Source organism: Bufo bufo, chromosome 1 (assembly GCF_905171765.1).
Source record: "Bufo bufo chromosome 1, aBufBuf1.1, whole genome shotgun sequence".
NCBI classification, from domain to species: Eukaryota; Metazoa; Chordata; class Amphibia; order Anura; family Bufonidae; genus Bufo; species Bufo bufo.
In genome coordinates this window covers 7,159,473-7,186,091 of record NC_053389.1, presented here as the reverse complement: position 1 = coordinate 7,186,091, position 26,619 = coordinate 7,159,473, and the positions used below count along the sequence as shown (strand labels likewise).

At 47.1% G+C, this 26,619-nt stretch overlaps 1 protein-coding gene across 6 annotated transcripts in view; it reads right to left on the bottom strand.

The window, feature by feature from the left end:
- Positions 1 to 1,111: 1,111 nt before the first annotated feature.
- LOC120991015 (guanylate-binding protein 2-like) overlaps positions 1,112 to 26,619 on the bottom strand; it is a 53,243-nt gene continuing 27,735 nt past the window's right edge. For all 6 annotated transcript variants that reach the window (XM_040419918.1, XM_040419923.1, XM_040419931.1 and 3 more), the window contains 10 exons: positions 25,539 to 25,750; positions 19,999 to 20,126; positions 18,813 to 18,922; positions 13,202 to 13,392; positions 5,184 to 5,426; positions 4,183 to 4,466; positions 2,908 to 3,120; positions 2,546 to 2,648; positions 2,029 to 2,222; positions 1,112 to 1,743 (listed from right to left, as the gene is read on the bottom strand). In XM_040419918.1, coding sequence (XP_040275852.1) covers positions 1,627 to 1,743; positions 2,029 to 2,222; positions 2,546 to 2,648; positions 2,908 to 3,120; positions 4,183 to 4,466; positions 5,184 to 5,426; positions 13,202 to 13,392; positions 18,813 to 18,922; positions 19,999 to 20,126; positions 25,539 to 25,731 — 1,776 coding nt within the window. In that variant the 5' untranslated portion in view covers positions 25,732 to 25,750 and the 3' untranslated portion in view covers positions 1,112 to 1,626. The remainder of the gene's footprint in view (positions 1,744 to 2,028; positions 2,223 to 2,545; positions 2,649 to 2,907; positions 3,121 to 4,182; positions 4,467 to 5,183; positions 5,427 to 13,201; positions 13,393 to 18,812; positions 18,923 to 19,998; positions 20,127 to 25,538; positions 25,751 to 26,619) is intronic.

Below are 26,619 nucleotides of genomic sequence, written 5' to 3'. Positions count from 1 at the left end.
GTACAAGTTTAACTTGCATGGGAGGTGTGCAAGGAGGAAACCTTTGCTTTCCAAGAGAAACATCGAGGCCAGACTGACATTTGCCAGCGATAAAGTTGACAAAGACCAGGACTTCTGGAATAATGTTCTTTGGACAGATGAGTCCAAAATTGAATTATTTGGACACAACAGCAGAGGACATGTTTGGCGTAAACCAAACACAGCATTCCAAGAAAAGAACCTCATACCAACTGTGAAGCATGGAGGTGGAAGTGTCATGGTTTGGGGCTGCTTTGCTGCAGCAGGACCTGGTCAGCTCACCATCATAGAATCCACGATGAATTCTACTGTGTATCAGAAGGTGCTTGAAGAACATGTGAGACCATCAGTTAGAAAATTAAGGCTGAAGCGGAACTGGACCATGCAACATGACAATGACCCAAAACATACTAGTAAATCAACCAAAGATTGGCTGAAAAAGAAGAAATGGAGAGTCCTGGAATGGCCAAGTCAAAGTCCAGATTTGAATCCCATTGAGATGCTGTGGGGTGACTTGAAAAGGGCTGTACGTGCAAGAAACCCCTCAAACATCTCACAGCTGAAAAAGTTCTGCATTTTGGAGTGGGGTAAAATTTCCTCAGACCGATGTCGAAGACTGGTAGATGGCTACAAGAACCGTCTCACTGCAGTTATTTCAGCCAAAGGAGGTAACACTCGCTATTAGGGGCAAGGGTGTCCTATCTTTTTCCTCAGTTAGAATAGGCATTTTTGTAGAATGACATTTACAGAAGATCTTGAAAAGACTTTTCTTCAGTTTTCTTTGTTTAGTCGGATTACTTTAATCTCTCTGTATTGTTGAAACGGAGATGAAATAACCATTTATTAAAAATGTTACAAAAAACCACATGCTTTCAAAGGGTGTCCTAATTTTTTCACAAGACTGTATATAGTGGAATTGTGAGGCTTCAGGGGGATATTGAACCGATTGTGTATTTGCATGTATAAGATTTTTTTTTTATCTCCTCTGTATTTGACTATTTGACCGAACTGTTGCTGTTCCGTCGCCTACTGCTACATTGGTATCCATTTTTATTTATTAATTATATTATGTATTGTAATTTTAATACATGTATTTGAAATAAAGACGTTGTTCAATATTTAATAGTGATGTGGTATAGCTGACTACATACAGCCTGAAGATACAGCAGAGGATCTCATTTATTTATTTTTTTACTTTGCCAAAATTTGCCAAATTCCTGACTGTACTGTCTACAGATCGTATGCTCAAGGTTCCATGCTTGTGCCCGTTCATCTACCAAACCAATGGGCCACATCCAGTAGTCTGCCTTTTTTTTATAAACTTCCATCTAGGTGGACCCCAATGTGCTTCAGGTCTGACACTTATCAAGGGTAAACTTCTTGCACAGGTCCTCGGAGTAGACTGCACGGAATGGACAGTGGCCGTCCGATCTTCCACCAGTGTCCAGTTACAGGAACAGTCAGACCATCCATTGGGACCATTCTTCTCTTATGCTGGATTATCAAGAATTCCAGAATGTGGGATCCAGATTATGGGAACTTTACTGCACCAATATTTTTACCTTTTGCTAAGTTTTTTTTTTAAGTAGTTTATTTTTTCAAAGAAGTTTACATCACAATACAACGTCGTTTCTTTGAGCTGTTCTGACTCCGTAAACTATTGATTTCTGTCTGCAGAGCGTTCATTTTGTCGTGAAACCCTGCATTCATCATCACTTCTTGCTCCTAAAATTGAATACAAAAAAGAGAGGAGACAAGGAAGAAATTTATCAAAACGCCTGCAAAATTGTAAAGCTGTTGACAACAGTATACTTGAGCAGCAAGACACCACCAGTAAGACTCGAAGGGTCAGCAACTGCTACTCAGAATGAACTGATGCACAACCCCCGAGAGATGGCACAAGAACAATACCACTTAATAAACTGTATGCATTTTATGGTTTTGACCAGTTTAGGGTCATGCTCCACCAAGAAACATCTAATGTCCGCGGGCAGCTCTACAATACTCTACCTTAAGCTTCTGCTTGATCAGCAGTTCGTTTTGCTGCATCATCATCTTCCTCTCTCGTTCCATGTTGTCCATGACCATTTGTTTATGCTGCTCGAAGCTCCTGTTTTGGTCTTCCATGCGTTCTTGCAGATTTCTGTTGTTTTGCTCCATAATTTCTCTCTCCCTCTCTGCATTTTCCACTTGAGCCCGTTCCTCTAAAATAGTGAGTACATACTGATAAGTATTAATAGATAAATATCAGAGGGTCCCCCACCGGTGGAACCCAAGAAACTCTATATAAGTTGGTTTATCCGGTACAGGGAACCCCACCAATCCTAATAAAGAGGGTCAATTCATCAATGTGGCCCCTTTTTAGTTTTTTTCTGCAGTTTCTTACTACACATTTTATCAGAATTTTGCAGCATATAGTTAGGGTCATAATGTTTTCCCTTTTCTAAGCACAGAGGTCCAGAGACCTCAATGGGTCAAATACCGGGGGCCATGACACTACAGGTTTCAGGAGCTGCCCGTCTCTCACCTGCTAGCTGTCTCTCTTTCTCAGTCAGGGTGTTGTCTGCTTGGATGATGGAAGCTTCAATGTCCTTCTTCTCAGAGACGTACTCCTGCATCACTTCCAGACCCTGTGGTTACAAAAAGTGAAAATGCTTAAGGATGGGGGGGTCATTATACCTGAATAATGCTGTTGTAGTTTGACTATTTTTAAGGGAATCGTATTTCAGATATCCAAAATGGCAGTGAGGGGGACGCTCCAGCCCAATCGGAATTTCAATATTGTAATTATGTATTTGCTAATTGTTTAGGATTCCTACGACATCGCTGTCTGGAAGGTCACTGAATGTGATTCTTATTTTGCCTTCATCTTTTTTGTGAACTTGTTACCTTTATGCCTTTTCCAGGTGTTACGTTGTAAGTTTCCATAACCTTAAGCTTCTCCATTAAATACAATTTGTGTCCTCCAGGTGTGGAATATCTTCCGGCCAATATGTCATCCTCCATAGTCAGACTCAGCTGTCGGAGAAGTTTCCTGCAGAAATCTCTTGAAGCCGTTTCATTCTTTGTGGAATATTCATTCATTTTATTATCAATCAGTTCCTGTTAGAAAAAAGTGAAATCTTTTTTTTTTTTTTTTTAAATACTCTGCAATCATCATGGAAACCACCAGTATTGTGCAGGGCTGTGCTGGAGCAGGTGGTGAGAAAAATCTATTAGATCTTCTTAAACTTTGGGCTGAATACAAACGATCTGCAATAATTTGGAAACTTTTTGATCAGTGATTGTGAAATTGTTTTTGATTGCATCATGGAAACTTGTTAACAGAGTGATTCCCCATATTGCCCCATTCTAATGGAGAGTAGTCACTGTCTTAGGGCCCCCAGACACATAAGGCTATTGTCAGAAGAACTCACGTGGAACATGTCAGCCAACGCCAGTGTGTATGTGCATGGAGGACTCTGGAGAGGGAGCTGTCAGCAGATCTGAGTATGTATGTGTATGGAGAAGTCCGGAGAGGGAGCTGTCAGCAGATCTGAGTGTGTATGTGCATGGAGAAGTCCAGAAAAGGACCTGTCAGCAGATCTGAGTGTGTCTGTGCATGGAGAAGTCCAGAGATGGAGCTGTCAGCAGATCTGAGTATGTATGTGCATGGAGAAGTCCAGAGATGGACCTGTCAGCAGATTTGAGTGTGTATGAGCATGGAGAAGTCCAGAGATGGACCTGTCAGCAGATCTGAGTGTGTATGAGCATGGAGAAGTCCAAAGAGGGAGCTGTCAACAGATCTGAATGTGTATGAGCATGGAGAAGACCGGAGAGGGAGCTGCCAGCCGATCCGAGTGTGTATATGCATGGAGAAGACCGGAGAGGGAGCTTCCAGCTGATCCGAGTGTGTCTGTGCATAGAGAAGTCCGGAGAGGGAGCTGTCAGCAGATCCGAGTGTGTATGTGCATGGAGAAGTCCGGAGAGGGAGCTGTCAGCAGATCTGAATGTGTATGAGCATGGAGAAGTCCGGAGAGGGAGCTGTCAGCCTCTCTACCTTTACAGTGACCATGGACTATCCTCGTCATTGTCATTCTGGTCCCTAGAACTAATGATTGGCATTCAGAACATTAGAATACAGAGATTCAAACAATTTTGGGGACATTTGGATCTGGGACTGACCTTCAACCTGTGTTGATATTTCTGCTCCTTATCATTCAGTGATCGTCCCAGGAAGACTTTGATGGCTTCTTTCTCACATTCCATGTGTAGGTTCAGGAATTCTTGCTGTGTCTCTGTTGGGAACTTCAGGACATGGTTGTCCATCTCACGTTCATATTTGGACAGTGCGTCTTGTAAAGCTCCTGTGTTTTCAATCTCGGACAAAGCCAGAACCGCATTCTCCATGCAGGGGACTGTTCCGCTCTGAATTGCCTTCACATAGGAGTCAGCGAGAACCGCTAACACTAGAACATAGAAGTAAAGATCCAACATGGAGCATTGTACGACCATCATCCCTAAGCTGTTAACAGCAGTCAGAGATATGCTTTACAACAGTTACATGGACTATAGGAACCTGTAGACTTCTATGGGAGAGTGTTGTGGGCATGCTCCTTGACGTGCAGAGGTCATTGTGCAGGGAGGGGAGGAGATGAGCTGTGATCATCTGTTTTCAAATGGTGGACCCTGAGTTATATAGGTGTGATATGCTATTGTATTCCTGCCTGTGATGATAATGAGATGACTGCTAAGAAATGATCTTTACAGTTACTGTCAGTCTATTATGGGGGTCAGTGTGAAAACTGAAAGATTTTAGGACTTTTTATATAGATTGGATAGTAACATGAACAATAGAACAAATCATCACATAAAAACGTGATTTAAACAATAAGGTAAACATTGTCACGCCTCGCCCTGTCAAGTGGAGAAGATGCGGCAGTTGCAGAGAGAGCAGAGCCTCTAGGTGTAACGGCAACGCCCCCATTGCTCCTAGAGGCTAATTTGCATAAATTAAAACATAATTTTTCTCAGCAATGCGGGCAAATATGAACATGAGACCAACACAGACGCTTTCAGCTGCCAAGTGCACATGGTAGAGGTCAGCCAGTGTCAGAGGGACAAATCTGCTGACAGATGTCCATTAATGGAGGACGTGCATACTTATTCCTCACTATGTGACTTACTTCTGCCGGTGACTTCCATTCCTCCAGCCAGTGTCTTCACGCGGCTCTCGGTGATCATGTAACTGTAGAATTTTGTTGCCTGTTCCACAAATTCCTCTTCCAATTCACTTTCTTCTAGTTCTTCCAGAACCTGAAGTTTTTTCTTTGACGCCGGTCGGTCAAATACAAAACATTTGTGCGTGTGGAAAAAATGTAGAATGCACTCACGGGGTAAATTATAGTTCTTGGCTTCCTTGTCAGTACCTTGAAGAGATAAGTTATCAGTGTTACTATACAGTAAGTGAACGCCGCTCTGCTCAGGGGTGAACCGGCCGACAAGCTTGTCGAGATATCTCAATGGGGCTTCCTAGTTGTTGGCAGCTGCAGGTACCAGTATGTACCATACATTGGACAGCGGGGTTGTCACAGTAGAGCTGACACTTGGTACCAGTCAGGACCACATGATTGGAGGTTTATATCAGACTGAGGACCACGTCACCATCACTTGGCTCTTGAGTCTAGATCTTATAAGTTATAACTTGGTTCCAGGATCTGCTATCAGTATCTCATCACCTGGGGTCTCACAGCTGTAGACACCCCCGATCACTAGACTGAAGGGGCAGTGATGCTATCGGGTTTTTGTTGGCTTTTCTAGACTTTTATCGGAGGCCACATGGAGAGTCCATGGCCTCTATACTCTGCTGCCATTTTGATCTTGTGATTGGCCAGCGGGTTACAGGGGTCTGACCCCCACAAATATTACATTGATGCCATCTCCAGGCAATATGGCATCAGCGTCATACGTGGAAAATGCCATATCCCTAGAACTGATCATGGACTGTATCCTCCCCTTCATCACCCCCATCCTCTATACCGCGATATTACATTTCACCTGACTATATTAGCATTACACAAAGAAAAATTTTACTTCATATTTTTACAATTTAAAGTACAAAAAAAATATTTTTGTTCTACTGCAGCCTGAACATTCGGGGGAAGGGGGGGGGGGGGTTCCTACTGCAGCCAGTTGCATGAAGAGGAGGAGGAGGACATGGCTGAGCTCCTGGGACACACAGAGGATTTCTTGATACATTTATCATTTTTAATCCCATAATGAGACAATATAGGATTTAAGGAAAGGAGAAGATTAAGGAAGCACTTGGACTGTTGTTTTGCATTGACAGAAGAAGACGTCTTCTTCACTGATAATGCAGCAGAAAGATAATTATAAGTTCTTAATCTCAAGACAAAACAATTACATGAAACGTCCAATTGTACAGCAGTCGGTGAGACTTCATCTCTACCGTATCACTAATTTGGTTCGGCCCCTGATGAGTTGCCACATACCGTAATATAGTGATGAACATGAAGGGAACATAGATAGACAGGAGGTGTCATCTTCTACTCTACTCTCATCAGGAATTCCTGCTTTATCTACAGCATTTAGTCCTTAGGAAAGGGAGAAGTGTGAGAGCGGAGCAGTGATAATAGAGAGTCTTGATGACCAAGAGTTTCTTTCAAGTTGAACTCAAGTGTTTCTTTATTTTAACAAATTACGAATTATACAAATCATTTTTAACTAGAGGTTCTCCAGTCCCATAATAACATTTTGTCTGCCCAGACTGCCCCAAAAATGCCATATTTTTTCCCATATTCCTATTTTCCATCTCACTTTCCTTTCCCTGTTCTGAGCATCATGGTAGGACTAACCAGGTCCAGCATGCTTTACTCTCAATGTTTCTGAGGGTTGCGCCACTGTTCCCTCCCATCTTCATGTGATTTAGGTGAAGCAAGGCATGCTGGTTTTGGTTAGAAAACCCAACAGGAAGCTGAAGAAAACCGGAAGTAAAACAGGTCAAGATCCTGCCAGGATGCAGTGATGTGGAGAACAGGGGAAGGAAAGAGCTGACATGAGAAATAGGAAGATGGGGCAAAAATATGCAGTGTTTTGGGAACTCTATTCTTATTTTTGACTTAATAGGATGTAAGATCACTTCAGTCAGCTGCCCGACCTACCAACCCAAACTACCCTCCCTTCTCAGAAACACTCAGAAGTCAACTTCTTGGTATAAATGGCCGTAGCAGCCCGTTTATTAAACAAACAAATAACTTCTTCATCAAATTTCTTTTAATGATCACATCATAAACACATAAACACATAAAGTGCAATAAATTCCAACACATTGAGAAAGGATCCTAGAAGGCAACCCAAGCAAGCTGCGCTCTTCACTCCCCATCTCCACTTGATTTCCACCTTACCCTTGGCCGTAGTCACCGACCCAAAGGTACCAAATCCTTCAAATTATATCTCCATCCACCCCTGTAGGCATTTTAGCCCAAACAGGAGCCCCAGCCATCAGCTTACCGAACCTCATGAGATGCACGCTCCAACGTGTCATGCACCTCTTAAACATTGTATTGCCTTCCAGGACCCTCTATTAACCGGCCACAGATGAACACAGGAGAAACCTCACCTCTCAAAGCTGTCTCAAGACCATCCTGTAACCCAGAGGCCCACAAATCCATACCCACATCATTGAGATGCACACCATCGGCCTTCAAGAATTGAGGCGAAGCAGCCTCCAACTCCCGATGGCGCACCACAAATCTGCCCTGACGCCGGACAAAACGACCCACCTCCTTATGGAGCTTCGCCCGCACCTTATTAATCCGCTCCACTGACCTTGCAAACCGCCATGACCTTCTAGCAACCACTTCAGACCAAACCACCAACAAATCCGGAAACTCTCTCAACAACCGCAACAGATCCAGTTTGATGTCATGTATCACATCCCTTGAACGACGAACACCTAAATAATGTCCCCCAACATGCAAAACTAAAATGTCGGGGGGCCTATCCAACAACGCGAAAGCATGAAATTCCGGCAACACCCGAACCCACAACATCCCTCTCACACCAATCCACCGCACTTGCAACTCCTCCGGCCGAAAACCTAATTGCCTTCCATTCCTCCGCACATCGGCTCTCAACGCTCCCCAGTGAACGTACGAATGACCCAGAATCCACGCCAAGCACGAAGAGGACCCTAAAAAAAAAAAAAAACACAATGAGCCTCGACCCCCAACATGCAATCATAAACAGAACCCCTCACTACAACATATGAGGGCAAATATATCCCCGAAAGCAATCTGATTCCCACCGACCAATCCGCTTAATAACCACATCACTTAGGCCCCATCTAGCTGCCTCGGTCGCCGCGCCTATCCTGAAGGAATGAGACGCAAACTCCATGGCCGGATGACCAGCAGCCGTCAGACACCGCCTGAAGATCGCAACAAACTGAAAACGGGACAACGCCCGACCATTCAGGTGCACCAAAAAAAAAAAACGCTACGCCCGGTCGTAATGACAAAAATTCTTCCACACACCGAACAGGGCACAACATGGACCCAACCAATGGGCGCAACACAACGCAAACCCCTCTTCCGACCTGATCAGTTTTCAACCTACGCAAAACACAACGCACACCTCCTTCCAAACAAACGTCATCCCACAACAGTCCGCCTCCTCGCACGCCACTACTCGCCACCAGCTCAGAAACTCTAAAGGCCTCGAAGAAAGCCAACGAGAAGGCGGCCCGAAACAAACACACCTCATACCAAGAATTGCAAACCATACCAACCTGCTCCCACAACTGTTGTAACACCGAAAAAGAAACCGGATGACGAGTATCCTTCCTAACAGCGCTGCGCTGATAGCCCTTCAGAGCCTGTCGCACCAAAAAACTCCGGGACACGTCCGCTAGACCACGCAAATGCAACCAAAAAGCCACAGCTGCCACCCTTTTGGAAGCTACCGAGAAAGACGCTCCTGAACTATAGGATAACCCCACAAAATACACCAACAACACCTGAAAATCCTCCGCAACCTCACAACCCCCAACCTGATCCACCAAACGTTCCCAATGAGACCACACAGAAGAATATGCTGACCATGTACTCCTACTCACGGACCGCCTAATCAGATCTGATGAGACCCCAAGGCCACGCTCCAGAGCCACTGAGGACAGGGCAGACCCTTCGCGTCCGCGCTTGGCACCAAACTGCGAAAACGGTCCCACTGGAAACGAGAAACAGAATCAGCAATGGAATTATCAACACCAGGAACATGCACTGCTACAAAACAAGCATTCAATCTTAACCCTCTGAGAACCAGGTGCCGAAGCAAACGCACAACAGGAGGTGAATTAGCTGACTGACTGTTGACCGCCTGCACCACACCCAAATTATCACAACAGAAGCGCACCCGCTTGTTCCGTAACAGCTCCCCCCACAATTCAGTTGCCAAAACAATGGGGAACAATTCCAACAGTGCTAGATTACCCAGCATGCCGGCCCCCTTCCACTCCTCAGCCCACGGACCCGCACACCATTGCCCTTGACAAAAAGCGCCGTACCCGCAAGAACCCGACGCATCCGTAAACAATTCCAGATCAGCGCTAGCAACCCGCCGCCTCCATCCACATCGAACGACCATCAAACTCGACCAAAAAACGATCCCAAACTTCCAGATCAGCCCGCCCCTCCGCAGACAGCCGCACAAAATGGAAAGGCACCCTAACACCCGCTGTCGCCATGGCCAAGCGCCGACAGAACACCCGACCCATGGGCAAAATTCGGCAAGCAAAATTCAATTTTCCCAAAACCGACTGCACACGACGTAATTGCACTTTCTTCGCCCTACGCAGAAAAGCCACCTCACTGCGCAAATCAATCACCTTATCATCTGGCAACCTGCATTCTATTGCCACGCTATCAATTACTATACCCAAAAACTTGACCGTTGTGGCCGGTCCCTCCGTTTTCTCAGACGCTAACGGCACGCCGATCCTGGCCACCACCCGCTCCATTGTGCGCAGCAAAACTGAACAAACCCGCGATCCAGCCGGACCCAAAAACAAAAAATCGTCCAGATAGTGTAACACAGAGTTCCAACCCGCTTCCTGCTTCACAACCCATTCTAAAAATGAACTAAACGTTTCAAACAACGAACAAGAAATCGCGCAACCCATAGGTAAACAACAATCAACATAAAACTGCCCCTCCCATCTAAAACCGAGTAAATGAAAGCTGTCCGGATGAATGGGCAACAAACGAAAAGCAGCCTCAATGTCAGTTTTCGCCAACAACGCCCCATACCCAAAACGTTGCACCCACCGCACAGCCTCGTCAAACGACGTATACGACACTGAACATAACTCGTCGTCAATACCATCGTTAACCGAACCCCCTGCAGGAAATGACAGATCGTGGATAAGCCGAAACTTGTTAGGCTCCTTTTTGGTCCCTACCCCAACGGTGACACCCACAAGCCCTGCAACGGACACTCCACAAACGGGCCCGCTATTCTACCAGCTACCACCTCCTTGGCAATCTTCTCAGAAACTACCACCGGGTGAGACAATGCTGACGACAATCAGCGACCGCAACCCCCTCTGAAACACACGGGATCTTAAAACCGTCCCTAAAACCAGCTAACAACAACTCCGCCGCCTCCCTATTTGGATAAATCCTTAGAAAAGGCTCCATCTCGACCACCTTCACTGGAGTCACCCCTCTTCTGCACAGCCTCAAATCCCTTACCTTTTCCACACTTAAAACACCGCGACAAGCTGTGTGCCCCGCCGCAACCGGAGCATTCATGCTTGAACCGGCAATCAGCCAGGTACTTACAGTACCCCTCGTTAAATTGCCAACAGCATCCCTTTTTACTCCCGCCACTGAATTTCCCGCCAAGGAACCCTCGGCCGCACCCCAAAAGGGCTGGTTGCCCCCTTTAGGAGCAGACATTAGCCGCATCCATAAGCTGATGTTCTTGTGGTCCCACCTAATACTAGGCCGGACCGCCTTCCGCTGACGAAACTGCTCGTCATACCAAAGCCAAGCCAATCCCCCATACGTTCGATATGCCTCCCCAACCGCGTCCATATAGCAGAAAAGCGCCGAACAGTGTTCGGGCACCTTCTTGCCTATCACACTCGCCAAAATAGCGTAAGCCTGCAGCCAATTCAGAAAAGTGCGCGGTATAAGCATATACCGCCGCTTCTCCTCCTCTTCCCATTTGCTCTCATCCAACCTCACCCTATCCAACTGGAACTTCTCCAACGGAAGCAACGGAAATATTTCAACATACTCGTCCTTCCAAATGTTTTCCCTGACCTCCGGCTTCAAGTGCGCTCCCAACGGCCCCTCAAAGCACACGTACACTTCCCCTTTCGCAGCATCCCCCAACCTAACATCCTCACCAAGTTTACCTTTACTTCCCACGCTTGCCACCACGTCACCCACCGAAGCACCCGCCGCCGCAACAGGCGCACAACCAGACCCGACCACACTAGATTGTCCGCCACTCCCGACCTCAGGCCCCGGCGCCCACACCGCCGTTGGGGAAGCAGCAGCCTCAGATCCCAAATGCAAAATAAGAGGCAACATACCCGACAGCAATTCCTGCCCCAAACTCTCCGTCCCAGCCCTACATAACTGACCCCCCACAACCCCCAACCCGCCACCACCTTGAGCCTGACACAAAGATCTCTCACCTGGCTGACCATGGAGTAACCTCCCAGTCGCCGCAGACCGCTCTGGAACATTTCTTGGCATCAAAACGACCGGAGATGTAGAAGACGATGGACCAACACCAGAAGCGATCTCCGGCCTGTCGTCCGCTTCGCATTCATCCAAGCTGAGTTCACCTTCCTCCAACATTGCAACAGAATGGAGACCCCTACCACCGTCCACGTGGCCGGGTCGCAGATCCGATGACACGTCGCTCCTAGGCCCACCTGACGGCTGCCACCGTCCCGTAACCGCACAGGTCTCCACGTCCGATCCGGCACCCCTTGACCTACCGGCCCGTTGACCGATAGCCGCATCGCGTCCCATCGCAGCCGTGTCATCTGCCTGCTGCACTGGGGGCGGGGCCAAACCAGAACCCCCAGCCAGCGATCCTCCTCTCATCCACTGGCCTGCAGTACCCAGCCTCACCAACGGTGTCGCTGTTGCCGCCGAACACTTCTCTGGCCGTGACACAGAAGAATGCTGCCGACCTCCAGGACCAGGCCGCAGCGCCCTCACCTCCGTCGATGCCACTTCAGCAGGCAAGCCCTCCCACAGGAAAGTGAGGCCGCATCCCCCGACATCCTCCCCGCCGATCGTCTGCCCGCCGCAGGTGCAGGTAAGGTACCTGCTGGGGATATCTAGAGCAGGAAAGGCTGCATCACCCCGCGACCCCCCCCCCCCCCACCGGGCAAGGGACGAATGACGGGAACTAACCCGTCCTTCTCTCGCAGGCGCCCGACAAGTAGCTGGATATCAGCTGCTACGCCTACCAGCCACCACCGAATCGGCCCTAGCCGGTCACCTAGGGGCATCCCTCAGGGGGCTCTGCACCGGTCGCAGCACAAGGGGGGTCGCCTCAGGACTCAGCCGCACAGGCGACACGGACCGCCGGGCCGCCTAACCCTCCCCACTAATGCAGCCGGAGCCGCTTGCAAGCTCTCCTGGACCCACTCAGATCCTTGCCGCTCTGCCGCGGCCCTGACCACAGCGATCAACTCATCTAAGGAAGACATGACACCGCAGCACCTAACTCACCGCAAAACCCCAGACACTGCTGCAGATCCCACCCCCACCATAGATAATATACTGCCCGTGCATTTTCAAACCCCACCCACTTACTTTAACCCTGAAGACACCTAACCTGAATACACAAACTAACCCTTTCCTGCCTGCATACTTCCCCCTAAGTCAAGTTCCACTTCGCTATTGTCTGCGCCCCGCTCCGTTGCTCAACTTATTGCAAATGTGGCAGAAATCAATAAGAATCCATTATTTGGATCAGTGAAGTAAGTACTAAAGAAGAAGTCATGAGAGTCGACCTGCAGCTGGAACTTCACGTCTAGACACATTACCTAGACATGAAAAGTCCACCCCCGCCCCGGTCCGGCACCCCGAGCCCTCGCACCTATCAAAACTTACAGAAATTATTGTCAACAAATGCTTAAAATAAGAAATGTTACCTCTCCTCATCTGCAGAGATGTCATCAGATACTCGTCTTCTGTGATGGGTTTACCGTCCTTCTCCAGTAATAGAGTGAAGTCTCGGACGCACCAGGTGAATGACGGGAAGAATCTCTTATATTCGCCGGTGTCGTCTTTTGCTCCGGAGGACGACTTCAGCTTAATCAGTTTTGTCAGTTCGGTCACATAACTGGGAGATTGTATTGTTAAGGAAAAGATGAAAGGACGTGCCCATGCCAGCCAGAGCACCATAAGCTCTGCTGGCCATTGAGGCCAAAGCTTGAAGCCTCAGGAGCCATGAGGAAAGTTCCCTGGCATAACCTAGAGTCAGACTACTAATTGAACTGCAGCATACAGAAGAAGCTGAGTTATACAGCCAGCCTGTCAGTACAGAAGAGTCAGAGAGAAACAGATATAGCAGAGTGGAGTTTGCCTGCCAGTTTCATGCTAAAGCCTGCTGGAACCAAGACAAAGCCTGTAAACCGTTTTGGAGAACGTTTATGCAAAGTAAAGCTGCCATTGAACTTCATCTCAAGGTCTGGACTCAAGTTATTCTTTTATCCCTCAATTAGTCCCCCTATTTAGTGCTTTGGAGCCAAAGCCTGGGGTCCAGCCGTATCCAAGTAGGAGCAACGTGACACACATAAAGAGACGTTTTAGGCCACAACATACCACTCAGCATTTCCTAACACCTGGGATGCACGCAATATAGAGAGGGCCCCGGGGGAAGGCGCCCGTTGAAATATATATATATGTAACGGTCGCGTACACACACACACACAGGGGGGAGGGAAGTGACCACTGCGCTCCACCCTTACCCCTGGCCCTGCCTACTTGCCTCGCGAGTCCTAATAACAGGGGACAACTGGATGGCAATCCCTAACTTGGAATAAGTGCAGAGATGACAGACAGACAAACAACAGGACGTGAACGGACCGAGTCAATACCAGGAAAGCTACAAAGTACTAATGGAGAAAGCAGAGAATTGTCAGGAGAAGCCGGGGTCATAAATACCAGGAGAGACGTGAAGTACCAAAGGAGTCAGCAGAGGAACGTCAGGAGGAGGCCGAGGTCAGAATACCAGGATAGCAGCAAAGTACACAAGGAGCAGGCAGAGGATCGTCAGGAATTCAGCAGGAGGTAAGTACGCCAGGAAAGACCAAATCACAGGTGGAACCTAAATTAACAGGCAACCTGTGGCCAGCAGGCTGCCTGTATTTATAGTGGGGAGTGAGGGTCATGTGACGTGGCCAGCGTCACATGACCGACAGACCAACCAGTCGAGCACCGAGTGATCAGCTCGGCGCTCAAGGCAGACTAGGAGCAGGGAGCCACCCAGCTAGTAAAGCCGCCCTGGGAATGAGGTCAAACACAGATCCTCATTCCCAAAGCTAAGCAACAGGTCTGCGGGTAATGGGGGACCGAGTGCACCTTCGGAACCCCGTTACAATATATACACATGTACAGTGGCGGAAATAATTATTTGACCCCTCACTGATTTTGTAAGTTTGTCCAATGACAAAGAAATGAAAAGTCTCAGAACAGTATCATTTCAATGGTAGGTTTATTGTAACAGTGGCAGATAGCACATCAAAAGGAAAATCGAAAAAATAACTTTAAATAAAAGATAGCAACTGATTTGCATTTCATTGAGTGAAATAAGTATTTGAACCCTCTAACAAAAAAAGACTTAATACTTGGTGGAAAAACCCTTGTTTGCAAGCACAGAGGTCAAACGTTTCTTGTAATTGATGACCAAGTTTGCGCACATTTTAGGAGGAATGTTGGTCCACTCCTCTTTGCAGATCATCTCTAAATCCCTAAGGTTTCGAGGCTGTCTCTGTGCAACTCTGAGCTTGAGCTCCCTCCATAGGTTTTCGATTGGATTAAGGTCCGGAGACTGACTAGGCCACTCCATGACCTTAATGTGCTTCTTCTTGAGCCACTCCTTTGTTGCCTTTGCTGTATGTTTTGGGTCATTGTCGTGCTGGAACACCCATCCACGACCCATTTTCAGTTTCCTGGCAGAGGGAAGGAGGTTGTCGCTCAGGATTTCACGATACATGGCTCCGTCCATTTTCCCGTTTATGCGAATAAGTTGTCCTGTGCCCTTAGCAGAAAAACACCCCCAAAGCAAAATGTTTCCACCCCCATGCTTGACGGTGGGGACGGTGTTTTGGGGGTCATAGGCAGCATTTTTCTTCCTCCAAACACAGCGAGTTGAGTTAATGCCAAAGAGCTCTATTTTGGTCTCATCAGACCACAGCACCTTCTCCCAGTCACTCTCTGAATCATTCAGGTGTTCATTGGCAAACTTCAGACGGGCCTGCACATGTGCCTTCCTGAGCAGGGGGACCTTGCGAGCCCTGCAGGATTTTAATCCATTGCGGTGTAATGTGTTTCCAATGGTTTTCTTGGTGACTGTGGTCCCTGCTAATTTGAGGTCATTAACTAACTCCTCCCGTGTAGTTCTAGGATGCTTTTTCACCTTTCTCAGAACCATTGACAACCCACGAGGTGAGATCTTGCGTGGAGCCCCAGAGCGAGGTCGATTGATGGTCATTTTGTGCTCCTTCCATTTTCGAACAATCGCACCAACAGTTGTCACCTTCTCTCCCAGCTTCTTGCTAATGGTTTTGTAGCCCATTCCAGCCTTGTGCAGGTCTACAATTTTGTCTCTGACATCCTTGGACAGCTCTTTGGTCTTTCCCATGTTGGAGAGTTTGGAGTCTGCTTGATTGATTGATTCTGTGGACAGGTGTCTTTTATACAGGTGACTAGTTAAGACAGGTGTCCTTAATGAGGGTGACTAATTGAGTAGAAGTGTCTAACCACTCTGTGGGAGCCAGAACTCTTAATGGTTGGTAGGGGTTCAAATACTTATTTCACTCAATGAAATGCAAATCAGTTGCTATCTTTTATTTAAAGTTATTTTTTCGATTTTCCTTTTGATGTGCTATCTGCCACTGTTACAATAAACCTACCATTGAAATGATACTGTTCTGAGACTTTTCATTTCTTTGTCATTGGACAAACTTACAAAATCAGTGAGGGGTCAAATAATTATTTCCGCCACTGTATACAGCATCAGCTCTTCTAGGTATATATATATATATATATATATATATATATACACAGTACAGACCATAAGTTTGGACACACCTTCTCATTCAAAGAGTTTTCTTTATTTTCATGACTATGAAGGCATCAAAACTATGAATTAACACATGTGGAATTATATACATAACAAAGAAGTGTGAAACAACTGAAAATATGTCATATTCTAGGTTCTTCAAAGTAGCCACCTTTTGCTTTGATTACTGCTTTGAACACTCTTGGCATTCTCTTGATGAGCTTCAAGAGGTAGTCCCTTGAAATGGTCTTCCAACAGTCTTGAAGGAGTTCCCAGAGATGCTTAGCACTTGTTGGCCCTTTTGCCTTCACTCTGCGGTCCAGCTCAACCCAAACCATCTCGATTGGGTTCAGGTCCGGTGACTGTGGAGGCCAGGTCATCTGGCGCAGCACCCCATCACTCTCCTTCATGTTCAAATAGCCCTTACTTTCAAAGTTTTCCCAATTTTTTGGCTGACTGACTGACCTTCATTTCTTAAAGTAATGATGGCCACTCGTTTTTCTTTACTTCGCTGCTCTTTTCTTGCCATAATACAAATTCTAACAGTCTATTCAGTAGGACTATCAGCTGTGCATCCACCTGACTTCTCCTCAACGCAACTGATGGTCCCAACCCCATTTATAAGGCAAGAAATCCCACTTATTAAACCTGACAGGGCACACCTGTGAAGTGAAGACCATTTCAGGGGACTACCTCTTGAAGCTCATCAAGAGAATGCCAAGAGTGTGCAAAGCAGTAATCAAAGCAAAAGGTGGCTACTTTGAAGAACCTAGAATATGACATATGTTCAGTTGTTTCACACTTGTTTGTTATGTATATAATTCCACATGTGTTAATTCATAGTTTTGATGCCTTCAGTGTGAATCTACAATTTTCATAGTCATGAAAATAAAGAAAACTCTTTGAATGAGAAGGTGTGTCCAAACTTTTGGTCTGTACTGTATATATATATATATATATATATATATACACACCCTATACACATATATACAGTATATACACCTGTATCCAGCATCAGGTCTTCTAGGTAGTCGTTTTGAAAGAACTTGGCAGGGAAGTTTTTCCTAACATCTTGGAGAACAGATCTTCTGTGGATCTTGGCTTCCTCAGATCCTTCTCAGCATTGAGGACACCATTAATCCTAAATTCCCAATGCTATTTGCTGAAACCTTAGTGCAGCAGATGAAAGACACATCAGAATGAGATTGACCTGGTGGGTTGTAGAAGACATATACTGCTCCTCACTGTAGGAAAAGTAGGATCTGCCAGATAATAAGCTGAAATAAAAAAGACATTTCTTTATAACTTGTGGGAATTCTTGGAATCTACTAGCTGGAACTGAATGGACCTCATCTGAGCCACCAGTGGATGGATGAAGGTATACTGCTTTAAAGATGTCAGGAGTCGGAGAAGGAAGAGGAGTGGACAGCTGCCCTGCACCTGTACCAGCAATGGTAGCAGCGGATGCACCACCAGGACCTACAAAATGCAAAGTGCTGCCCCAGGGACCTGGAAACAGAAGTGACCTAATAGTATTGGGAGGCCATTGGAGGATGGGAGGTCTGGAGGCTTTTTTGGCATCTCTTGTGGGTTTGCTATGCAAAGGTGTAATTACAGCACATTACACTGCGTGGTCTTAGAGTCTATGTGGCACCACCAGTGAATCAACCACCGAAATGGCACGCTCAGTTACATTCTACCAGCTAGAATTTCCACTCATTTCTATGTGAAGTAGATTTGTCTTTTGAGGTGGAAATAGAGCAATAAGTCGGCAGATAACATTCAGGTGTAACCTGAATATTTGGGATTCTTTTGTAGAGTTTCTTTCTCCATGCCTGTTGAGTAGATGGACCCATGTGATGTGAGAGCCGTCACTAACCTTCTGCTCGCCCCTCCCTTCTAGAGCAGTACACTGAGGTAGAGACAGTGCAGCTTCATCCCCCTCCTCCCCCATCCTCTTTGGCTCCTGTTACTGTTTCACACTATTTATGTTTCTTTGTGACTGAAGAGGTTTCTGAACATTTGTAAAGGGTCTGCAGGCACAAAAAGGGGAACCACAGCCTAATAGAAGGTGAGGGAGATGACACATCCCCGAATAAGGTTCAGATATCCACATGGATTGCAGATAAATACAATAAATGAAATGATAAAATCTAATAAAACTTATTACCAAGGGAATTAACTACCATAGTGGCAGACCATGCGACTGCTATGGGGCCAAGGGCAAGAGGGGACCTAGTCTTAGTTGGGATTATCGTCTCTTCTACTGGAGGTGAAAACTTGATCAGGACTCTTCAATCTAAAGGAACAACTTTTAGCAAATTAAGCAGTGGAAAAATGACCATGGGTCATTGAAAAGGGTTTAGGCAGAAACCCTCCAGTCCTGTGTGGGGGACCTGGTTTGATCCTTGCTATGGGGCCCTTACTTCTCTATGTACGCCTCTGCTTTGTCCTAAATGAATGTGCATTAAGGATACTGTAGCTGCTCCATAGATTGCTGGTCAATGGTCCCCAAGCTATTAAACACGAAGGCACTGCTCAGCAGCACCGCCAAGGAGAAGATCCAAGCGTCGTTCTTACAGTCTCCCTGCCGTACAAGAAAATAAATTTAATGCAATTCCTCAAAATCACCAAGAATTACAGATTGTAGATTTCTAATGTACATAAGCGTTATGCTGTGACGTCTTTGCTTGAGCAGCAGAGGATTGAAAGAGTAAGTAAATCCTGGACATGGTTCCTCACTTTCCTGGTATTCAGCCCTGACTTCATTTTCACTCCTAGCATAATCCCAGCGATAGTTACAGTGAGGAACAGAAGTATTTGAACACCCTGCAATTTTGCAAGTTCTCACACTTAGAAATCATGGAGGGGTCTGAAATTCACATTGTAGGTGCATTCCCACTCTGAGAGACAGCATAAAAAAAAATAAATAAGGAAATCACATTGTATGATTTTTTTTTATTATTATTTTTCTTGCATGGCTGAACATAAGTACCTTAAAAAAACCACCTTAAAGGGGTTGTCCAGTAATTTCAAGTTATTTTTTATTCAATATAGAGGATAACTATTACATCAGTGGGAGTCCTACAGCTGGGACCTCCACCGATCATGAGAACGGGGGGGTAAAAATGTATGGAGCATCAGGTCGAGCATGCACATTACCGCTACATTCATCTCCATAGGACCTGCCAGAAATAACCAAGTGGTGTAACCACCGACAATCCCATAGAGATGAATGGAGCTGCAGTGTGCATGCTCAACCCTGCAGGTAAGGGGCCCTTGTCCTCATAGTGTGGGTCCCAGCAGTAGGATACCCAATGATCAAATAGGTATCCCTGATCCTGTGGACAGGATATAACTTGAAATACTGGAGTATCCCTTTAAGTGAATGAAGCTAGGAGCGAAATGTATTAAAGAGTACAAAAAAAGGTTTATCTTTTGGTCTAGAAGCAGCACCCACTGCTCCATGGACTGTGTCTCATCTTGGGGTTCAGCTCTATTCACTTAAATGGGGATGAGCTGCAATACCAGACACAAACTAAGGACAAGAGGGGCGCTGTTCTTACAAAAAAGCAAGCTCATTTTCTACACTCTGACAACCCCACCAATGAGTAATCCACACTACAGAGAGCCCTTCATATCTGTCCGATTGGTGTAACCCACCTTCTCCACATCGCCCAGTCCCTCTGTATCCAGTAGAATAAGGGTTTGTTCAGGATTTTGAGGGTGAGGAACGCACCACATCCAGATCCCTTTGGTTTTTGACTGGATGCTGGATCCCAGAGCAAAACCTGGAAAGATTCACAAATAAACTCAAATAAGATACAGAAATCTGAAGCCTTAAAATTAACCAGGTCTAGGACAGTGAAGGGGTTAATGTGAGTATGACTGGTGGTATAGTTGTGGCTCCTCAAGGCCGATCAGCTCTAACATGACGTGGGAACTGTTCACTTTACTCAGAGGAGTGGTGCCGAGGCTCTGCCCTGCTGCTGTGGCTGACGGGAGGATGTCCATGGAGGAGGACGTAGAGAAGGCGGACAAGCGCCTGGGGTGGGAACCAGACCCACATAAACGTGGAGGTATCAATAAGACCTTCTTGCTGCATCACTGCTGCTGACAAAAACATTGACCCAGTGGGCCGCAAAAGACATGTACTGTCCTTGTCCGTAACGGCTGCTCCTGGTGGTGATAGTGGGGTGCAACTTGCAGCATACTGAGGCCCACATTCCTTCCCACTTTAGAGTACAGGCAAATAACAGCAGCTAGGTATCTTCTATCGAGACTAAGCGCCATCAGCTCCCAAATTTACTGCTAGCAACTTGGCCAGGTGGAGTTCAGCTTGTGAGTGCAACAATGTTAAGAGTGCATTGTGACGGACTGAACCGTCACTGGGGCTGCTGGAGAAGCCTCCTTCCTACAGACTATGGACCCAGAACTATGGAGACCCCCTCAGAACTTTTGGGGTTACAAGGAACTATGAACCCTGGTCTTGGGTCCAGCGTGGGTGGAAGACAGTGAGACCCTAACCAAGCTGTTCCTGGTATCTGTAGTGGTTTTGGTGTAGAGCGGAGTGCTTGGAGTCCTCGGAAAGCGCTAGGAGCATCCATCGACGGAGGTACCCGGTCGGGGTGCCAGGAGATCCGTTACATTGGTGGAAAGCAGTGGGATGGCGTCCTAGTGCGAGGAGAAGCAGCTCGGAGATACCGTTCGTGGAACATATGGAGGGCAACGCTAGTATCCGTACAGCGCCCCTGGCTACAGCAGGATGGAATCGGCTAGTCTTCGGACAGCGTTCCACTATGATGAGGAGGATTACATGGACTGGAGGGATGCAGTCCGGAAAGGCATCTGGCATGAGGCCCTGGAAGATGTACAGCGTCGGCGGGGCGAGAGTCTCCCCAGTGAGGAGCAGCGGTTGCAGATGCGAGTGGCCCTGCGAATGCCCCTTCTGGGAGAGCAGCCCCTGGATAAGTGGGTGACAGAACTCGAGAGCCTGGTATGGAAGGTGCTTTGGCTAGACGATGCCTACCAGGCACTCTGGTGGTATGTGATTCGGCACTCCCCCTGGATGGCTGAACACGACAGACCCGAGGGGGAGGATTAGGATGGCCCTGGCCTGTTGTTTGAGTCCTTCGCCCAACCGGAGTTTGGAGATGCTGGAGAGTCCCGGTTCTGGGATATCTATGACTACAGGGAGGCTATGCATGATTGGCCTACAGCGAGAGAGGTGAGACAAGACCTGGCATCTCTAGTGACAACAGAGTGGAAGCTGTAGCAGGATTACCAATACTTCCTCAGCTCAATTCGGCCTCAATATACACTGCCGGAGAGCTGGGTGGCAGTCCCAGACCTACAACCCTACAGCTGGAAAGACCCGACTGAAGTATCCCCTGCTTCAGTACCAGCTACAGAGGTAGGGGACCTCATAGACTGGTCCTGGGGGAACCCCATATGGCAGGTGGAGATGGGACCGAGATCTCTCCACTGGCCCTACAGGGATGCTGGACGGTCGGCACAGATCCCCAACGGCAGCCGGAGTTTCAGGGAGTAGGGACAGTCGGTCGTGGTCCCCAGCAGCAGTTTACCTTGAAGGGAGAGGAGACAGTCGGTCTCTCTCCCCGGCCACAGGGGGACAGCACCCCTGGCTCCGATGGTGCAGATGGGACCGCGGTCTCTGCACCAGACCTACAGGGATGCTGGACGGCCGGTGAAGATCCCCCACCAGCCCCGCAGGAATGCCAGGAGGAGGATTTAAGCAATCTCTCCTTTCCACAGCCGATCCGCAGCAAGGTCCTGGGGGTAGGATTGCCTGACCCCATCCCAGCAGAAGAGCTGGCATCTGGGCAGAGCGCAGTTGGCCTCTGCCCTTACTATCCTCTTGTCCAGAGGCTGACTCCCCGCAGGCTACCCCAGCAGAGGAGCTGGCATCTGGGCAGAGCGCAGTTGGCCTCTGCCCTCCCCTATCCTCTTCTCCAGAGCCTGACTCCCCACAGGCTACCCCAGCGGAAGAGCTGGCATCTGGGCAGAGCTCAGTCGGCCTCTGCCCACCAAGTACCCACAGTTCCAAGCTAGATAACAACAATGCAGCAAGGAGTAGCAGATGCCCACTCAACAGCTGGGGACATACAGAACAGAGCCAGGCCCCAGAGTTCAACAGGACCAGTGTTTGTTTATGGGTGGGCTACTCGACTAACTCAGGCACCGACCGACAGGAGGTCAGGTACCTGGTTAGTCCACTGTTGGGAGGGGAGAAATGTGACGGACTGAACCGTCACTGGGGCTGCTGGAGAAGCCTGAGGGCCAGCCTCCTTCCTACAAACTATGGACCCAGAACTATGGAGACCCCCTCAGACCTTTTGGGGTTACAAGGAACTATGAACCCTGATTTATGTGTGGAATTTATATGCCACATATTTCCTATTGCCCATTAAAAATGCATGGTGTGGATTCAGCAACACAAAAAGGGAGTTCCTGTTTTACCCTTCATCATGTTTAGGCTGGTGTTTGGGTAACTGATCGACACTGGGGATTGCTATACGCTGAAGATTTGCTATACTCCCCTGGCTATAACTACTAGCTCTTGTAAGAGCTGTTCCTGCTCTCTGGATTTAGGAGAGGTTCACCCACTGGAAGCGGAAGCCCAGTCTTGGGTCCAGCGTGGGTGGAAGACGGTGAGACCCCAACCAAGCTGTTCCTTGTTCCTGTGGTGGTTTTCTTGTAGAGCAGAGTGCTTGGAGTCCTCGGAAAGCGCTAGGAGCATCCATCAATGGAGGTACCCGGTTGGGGTGCCAAGAGATCCGTTACATGCATTATATTATATGTTGTGTCAGAATTAACTTCTTTCTAGAATAATATTCATCTGTCTTCTTTGGCCTTGAGATAGTCTGCAGATGCCTGCAGACTATCTAGTCATGATTCTGTGAAGCGCGCCAGTTCTGGGTGTGCAGCCAAAGAGTGAATAAACAGAAAACATAGATAAGAATAAGGGGAGTTTAAGGGATCATCCCTCTTCTGTACCAATCAATGTGAATGTAAAATGTTATGTCTATGGTTTATGAAGGTCGGCTTGTATCCGCCACCTTATCTGTAAGTGTTATATAATATTACACACTGGTTCATTAAAGTGGAATGATCTTGTTGGACACATACTGTTTGTGTCTCAAATTATATTCCGATCTGAGCTCGGTAACTTTCTACTAATTTGGATTTCACATGATAATCAGTGGAATCTGATTAAGGTTCGATAATAAGCTTGCACATGTTCTGGGCACCAGTCCATAGAAAGGACTCACTGCAGCTGGAGAGAGTACAGAGGAGAGCGACTAAACTGATAAGGGGCCTGGAGGGTCTTCGTTATGAAGAAAGATTAAAATAATTGAATTTATTTAGTCTTGAGAAGAGACGTCTAAGAGAGGACATGATTAACCTGTACAAGTATATAAATGGGCCGTACAAAAAATAAGGTGAAAAGCTGTTCCATGTAAAATGTGCGCTGCCTCCGACTGAAGAAGGAAAAGTTCAGTCTCCGGAAGAATCAAAGCTTCTATACTGTAAGAACTGGGAATCTGTGGAATAGACTCCTCAGGACGTGGTCACAACAGGAACAGTGGACATTTTCAAAAAGGGTTTAGACGAATTCTTAAAAGTAAAAAACATTAATGCTTATGAAAACGTGTAGAAATCTGAGTCTCACTTCCTTCTGGGATTCGCGTCCCCACCGATCCCTTGGTTGAACTTGATGGGCGTTTGTCTTTTTTCAACTGTATTAACTATGTAACTATGAGCAGATTGTTGGGAGCGTATAGTTGGTTGCTGCAGTGAGAGGGACATTGCTCCCTTCACACTTGGACATGGTATGGCCCACCATATCTTAATCCTGTGCCCCTCACCTGGAAATGTCCTTATGGCAAGCCTTAGATTCTGCAGAAAGACGCTCTAGGAAAGATAGAGAGGAAACGGTACTACAACCCTCACCCTGGCCTATATGCATACATTGCTATCTAGGAAGATTGGCATTTTCAGTTTGGAACTGTTTATACCATTGGATGTACTACAACTCCCATTCTGCACTTTAGTAAAGAGACATTTATGTTCTACAACTGGCCTGGTTACTGATTCTGGCACCATTACCCTACACCTCCTGCCCTGAACCCGTACAGCACTCATCACACCAAGGGCACCCCGACTACTATCAGGCAGGAGCCCCGACATCAGGGTGTGTCCCAAGGGAAGAAAGGGTGCACCCTCCGATTACTGCCCAACCATAGGGAGACTCAGTGTGAGGATTGGCACTGTAAATAATTATTACAGACAGAGCCACTACCACTCCCATCCTCCAGGGCTTATCTCACGCTTATTGCAATGCTCACATATAAACTGTAGAAGCGTTGCACCAGGTTTGTGGACAGAAAAGGCAGCTCCTGCACTTAAAAGCTCATGTCTTGTACAGTGCAACACATGAGGTTCTGACGAGCTCCAGCCCGGGCTACAGACACAGATTACACTAACCGCCCCGATCCTGTCCCTAATGAGAAAACCCCAACTTCTAATGCACAATCCCAGGACCTTCTAATGGAGACATGGCGGACACATCCGATTACATCAGAGGCGGAGCTCAGAATGGCGCATGTGCTTCAGGGTTAGCATAGAGCCTGGAAGACCGGCCAGTATCCTCCCTCCTGATTGGATGTCAGGCTGACTGCAAGGCATTGTGGGCCTCCTTCCAGGTCATGTGATCCCTCATCATCCTTCCTGCCCGATTTCCCTCACTACTGAATTTTAAACGTAAAATGGCGAGCACCTTTTTGCATGATTTGCATTCATTTGGAAGAAGAATTTTGGTGAAATTCGTGATGAATCTGATCAGTTTTGAATGGATTTACTCATGTCTACGACAAATCCACAGACAGAATCTCATGGAGATAAAAGGTCCAGAGACAATGTATCTTTTTCTTACTTGATATAATAAAGTATATAATTCTGACTCTCTGCAGTCACCACTGGGGGGCGCTAACTACATATGGATTTGTGCAACTAGTACTGAAGTCACGAGGATTGCGTACATGCAGTGACCCCCTCTAGTGGCGGCCCTGACCCCCCGTTATTTGGGTTACAATCCATTCTTCATATAACGCTCCTTCTCTAATACTCTACAGATATTATATCACATGTGACGGGTTCTGGGCGTCACATTTATAACTCACCGCTTCTTTTCCCGGCCAGTTTGTTCATCAGATAGGATTTCCCCGTCCGGTATTTTCCTACGATTGCGATAACCACCACCGGCTGCGAGATTTCCAGAAGGATCTTCTCCGCATCTTTATTAATGACCAGAGTATTCCCGTTAACATTCTCTATCAGGCAGATAGGCTGCGGCATCGAAAGCACCGGCGGCATCGTCAGCAGCGGGCGTGTCCTTCAGAGCCACAGAAAAGAGAGACATAAGATATATATATACGGTATATACACTCACCTAAAGAATTATTAGTGCCCCCATACTAATACGGTGTTGGACCCCCTTTTGCCTTCAGAACTGCCTTCATTCTACGTGGCATTGATTCCACAAGGTGCTGATAGCATTCTTTAGAAATGTTGGCCCATATTGATAGGATAGCATCTTGCAGTTGATGGAGATTTGAGGGATGCACATCCAGGGCACGAAGCTCCCGTTCCACCACATCCCAAAGATGCTCTATTGGGTTGAGATCTGGTGACTGTGGGGCCATTTTAGTACAGTGAACTCATTGTCATGTATAAGAAACCAATGTGAAATGATTGGAGCTTTGTGACATGGTGCATTATCCTGCTGGAAGTAGCCATCAGAGGATGGATACATGTTCTCATTCTGTTTACCCCAAATTCGGACTCTACCATTTGAATGTCTCAACAGAAATCGAGACTCATCAGACCAGGCAGCATTTTTCCAGTCTTCAACAGTCCAATTTTGGTGATCTCGTGCACATTGTAGCCTCTTTTTCCTATTTGTAGTGGAGATGAGTGGTACCCGGTGGGGTCTTCTGCTGTTGGAGCCCATCCGCCTCAAGGTTGTGCGTGTTGTGGCTTCACAAATGCTTTGCTGCATACCTCGGTTGTAACGAGTGGTTATTTCAGCCAACGTTGCTCTTCTATCAGCTTGAATCAGTCGGCCCATTCTCCTCTGACCTCCAGCATCCACAAGGCATTTTCGCCCACAGGACGGCCGCATACTGGATGTTTTTCCCTTTTCACACCATTCTTTGTAAACCCTAGAAATGGTTGTGCGTGAAAATCCCAGTAACTGAGCAG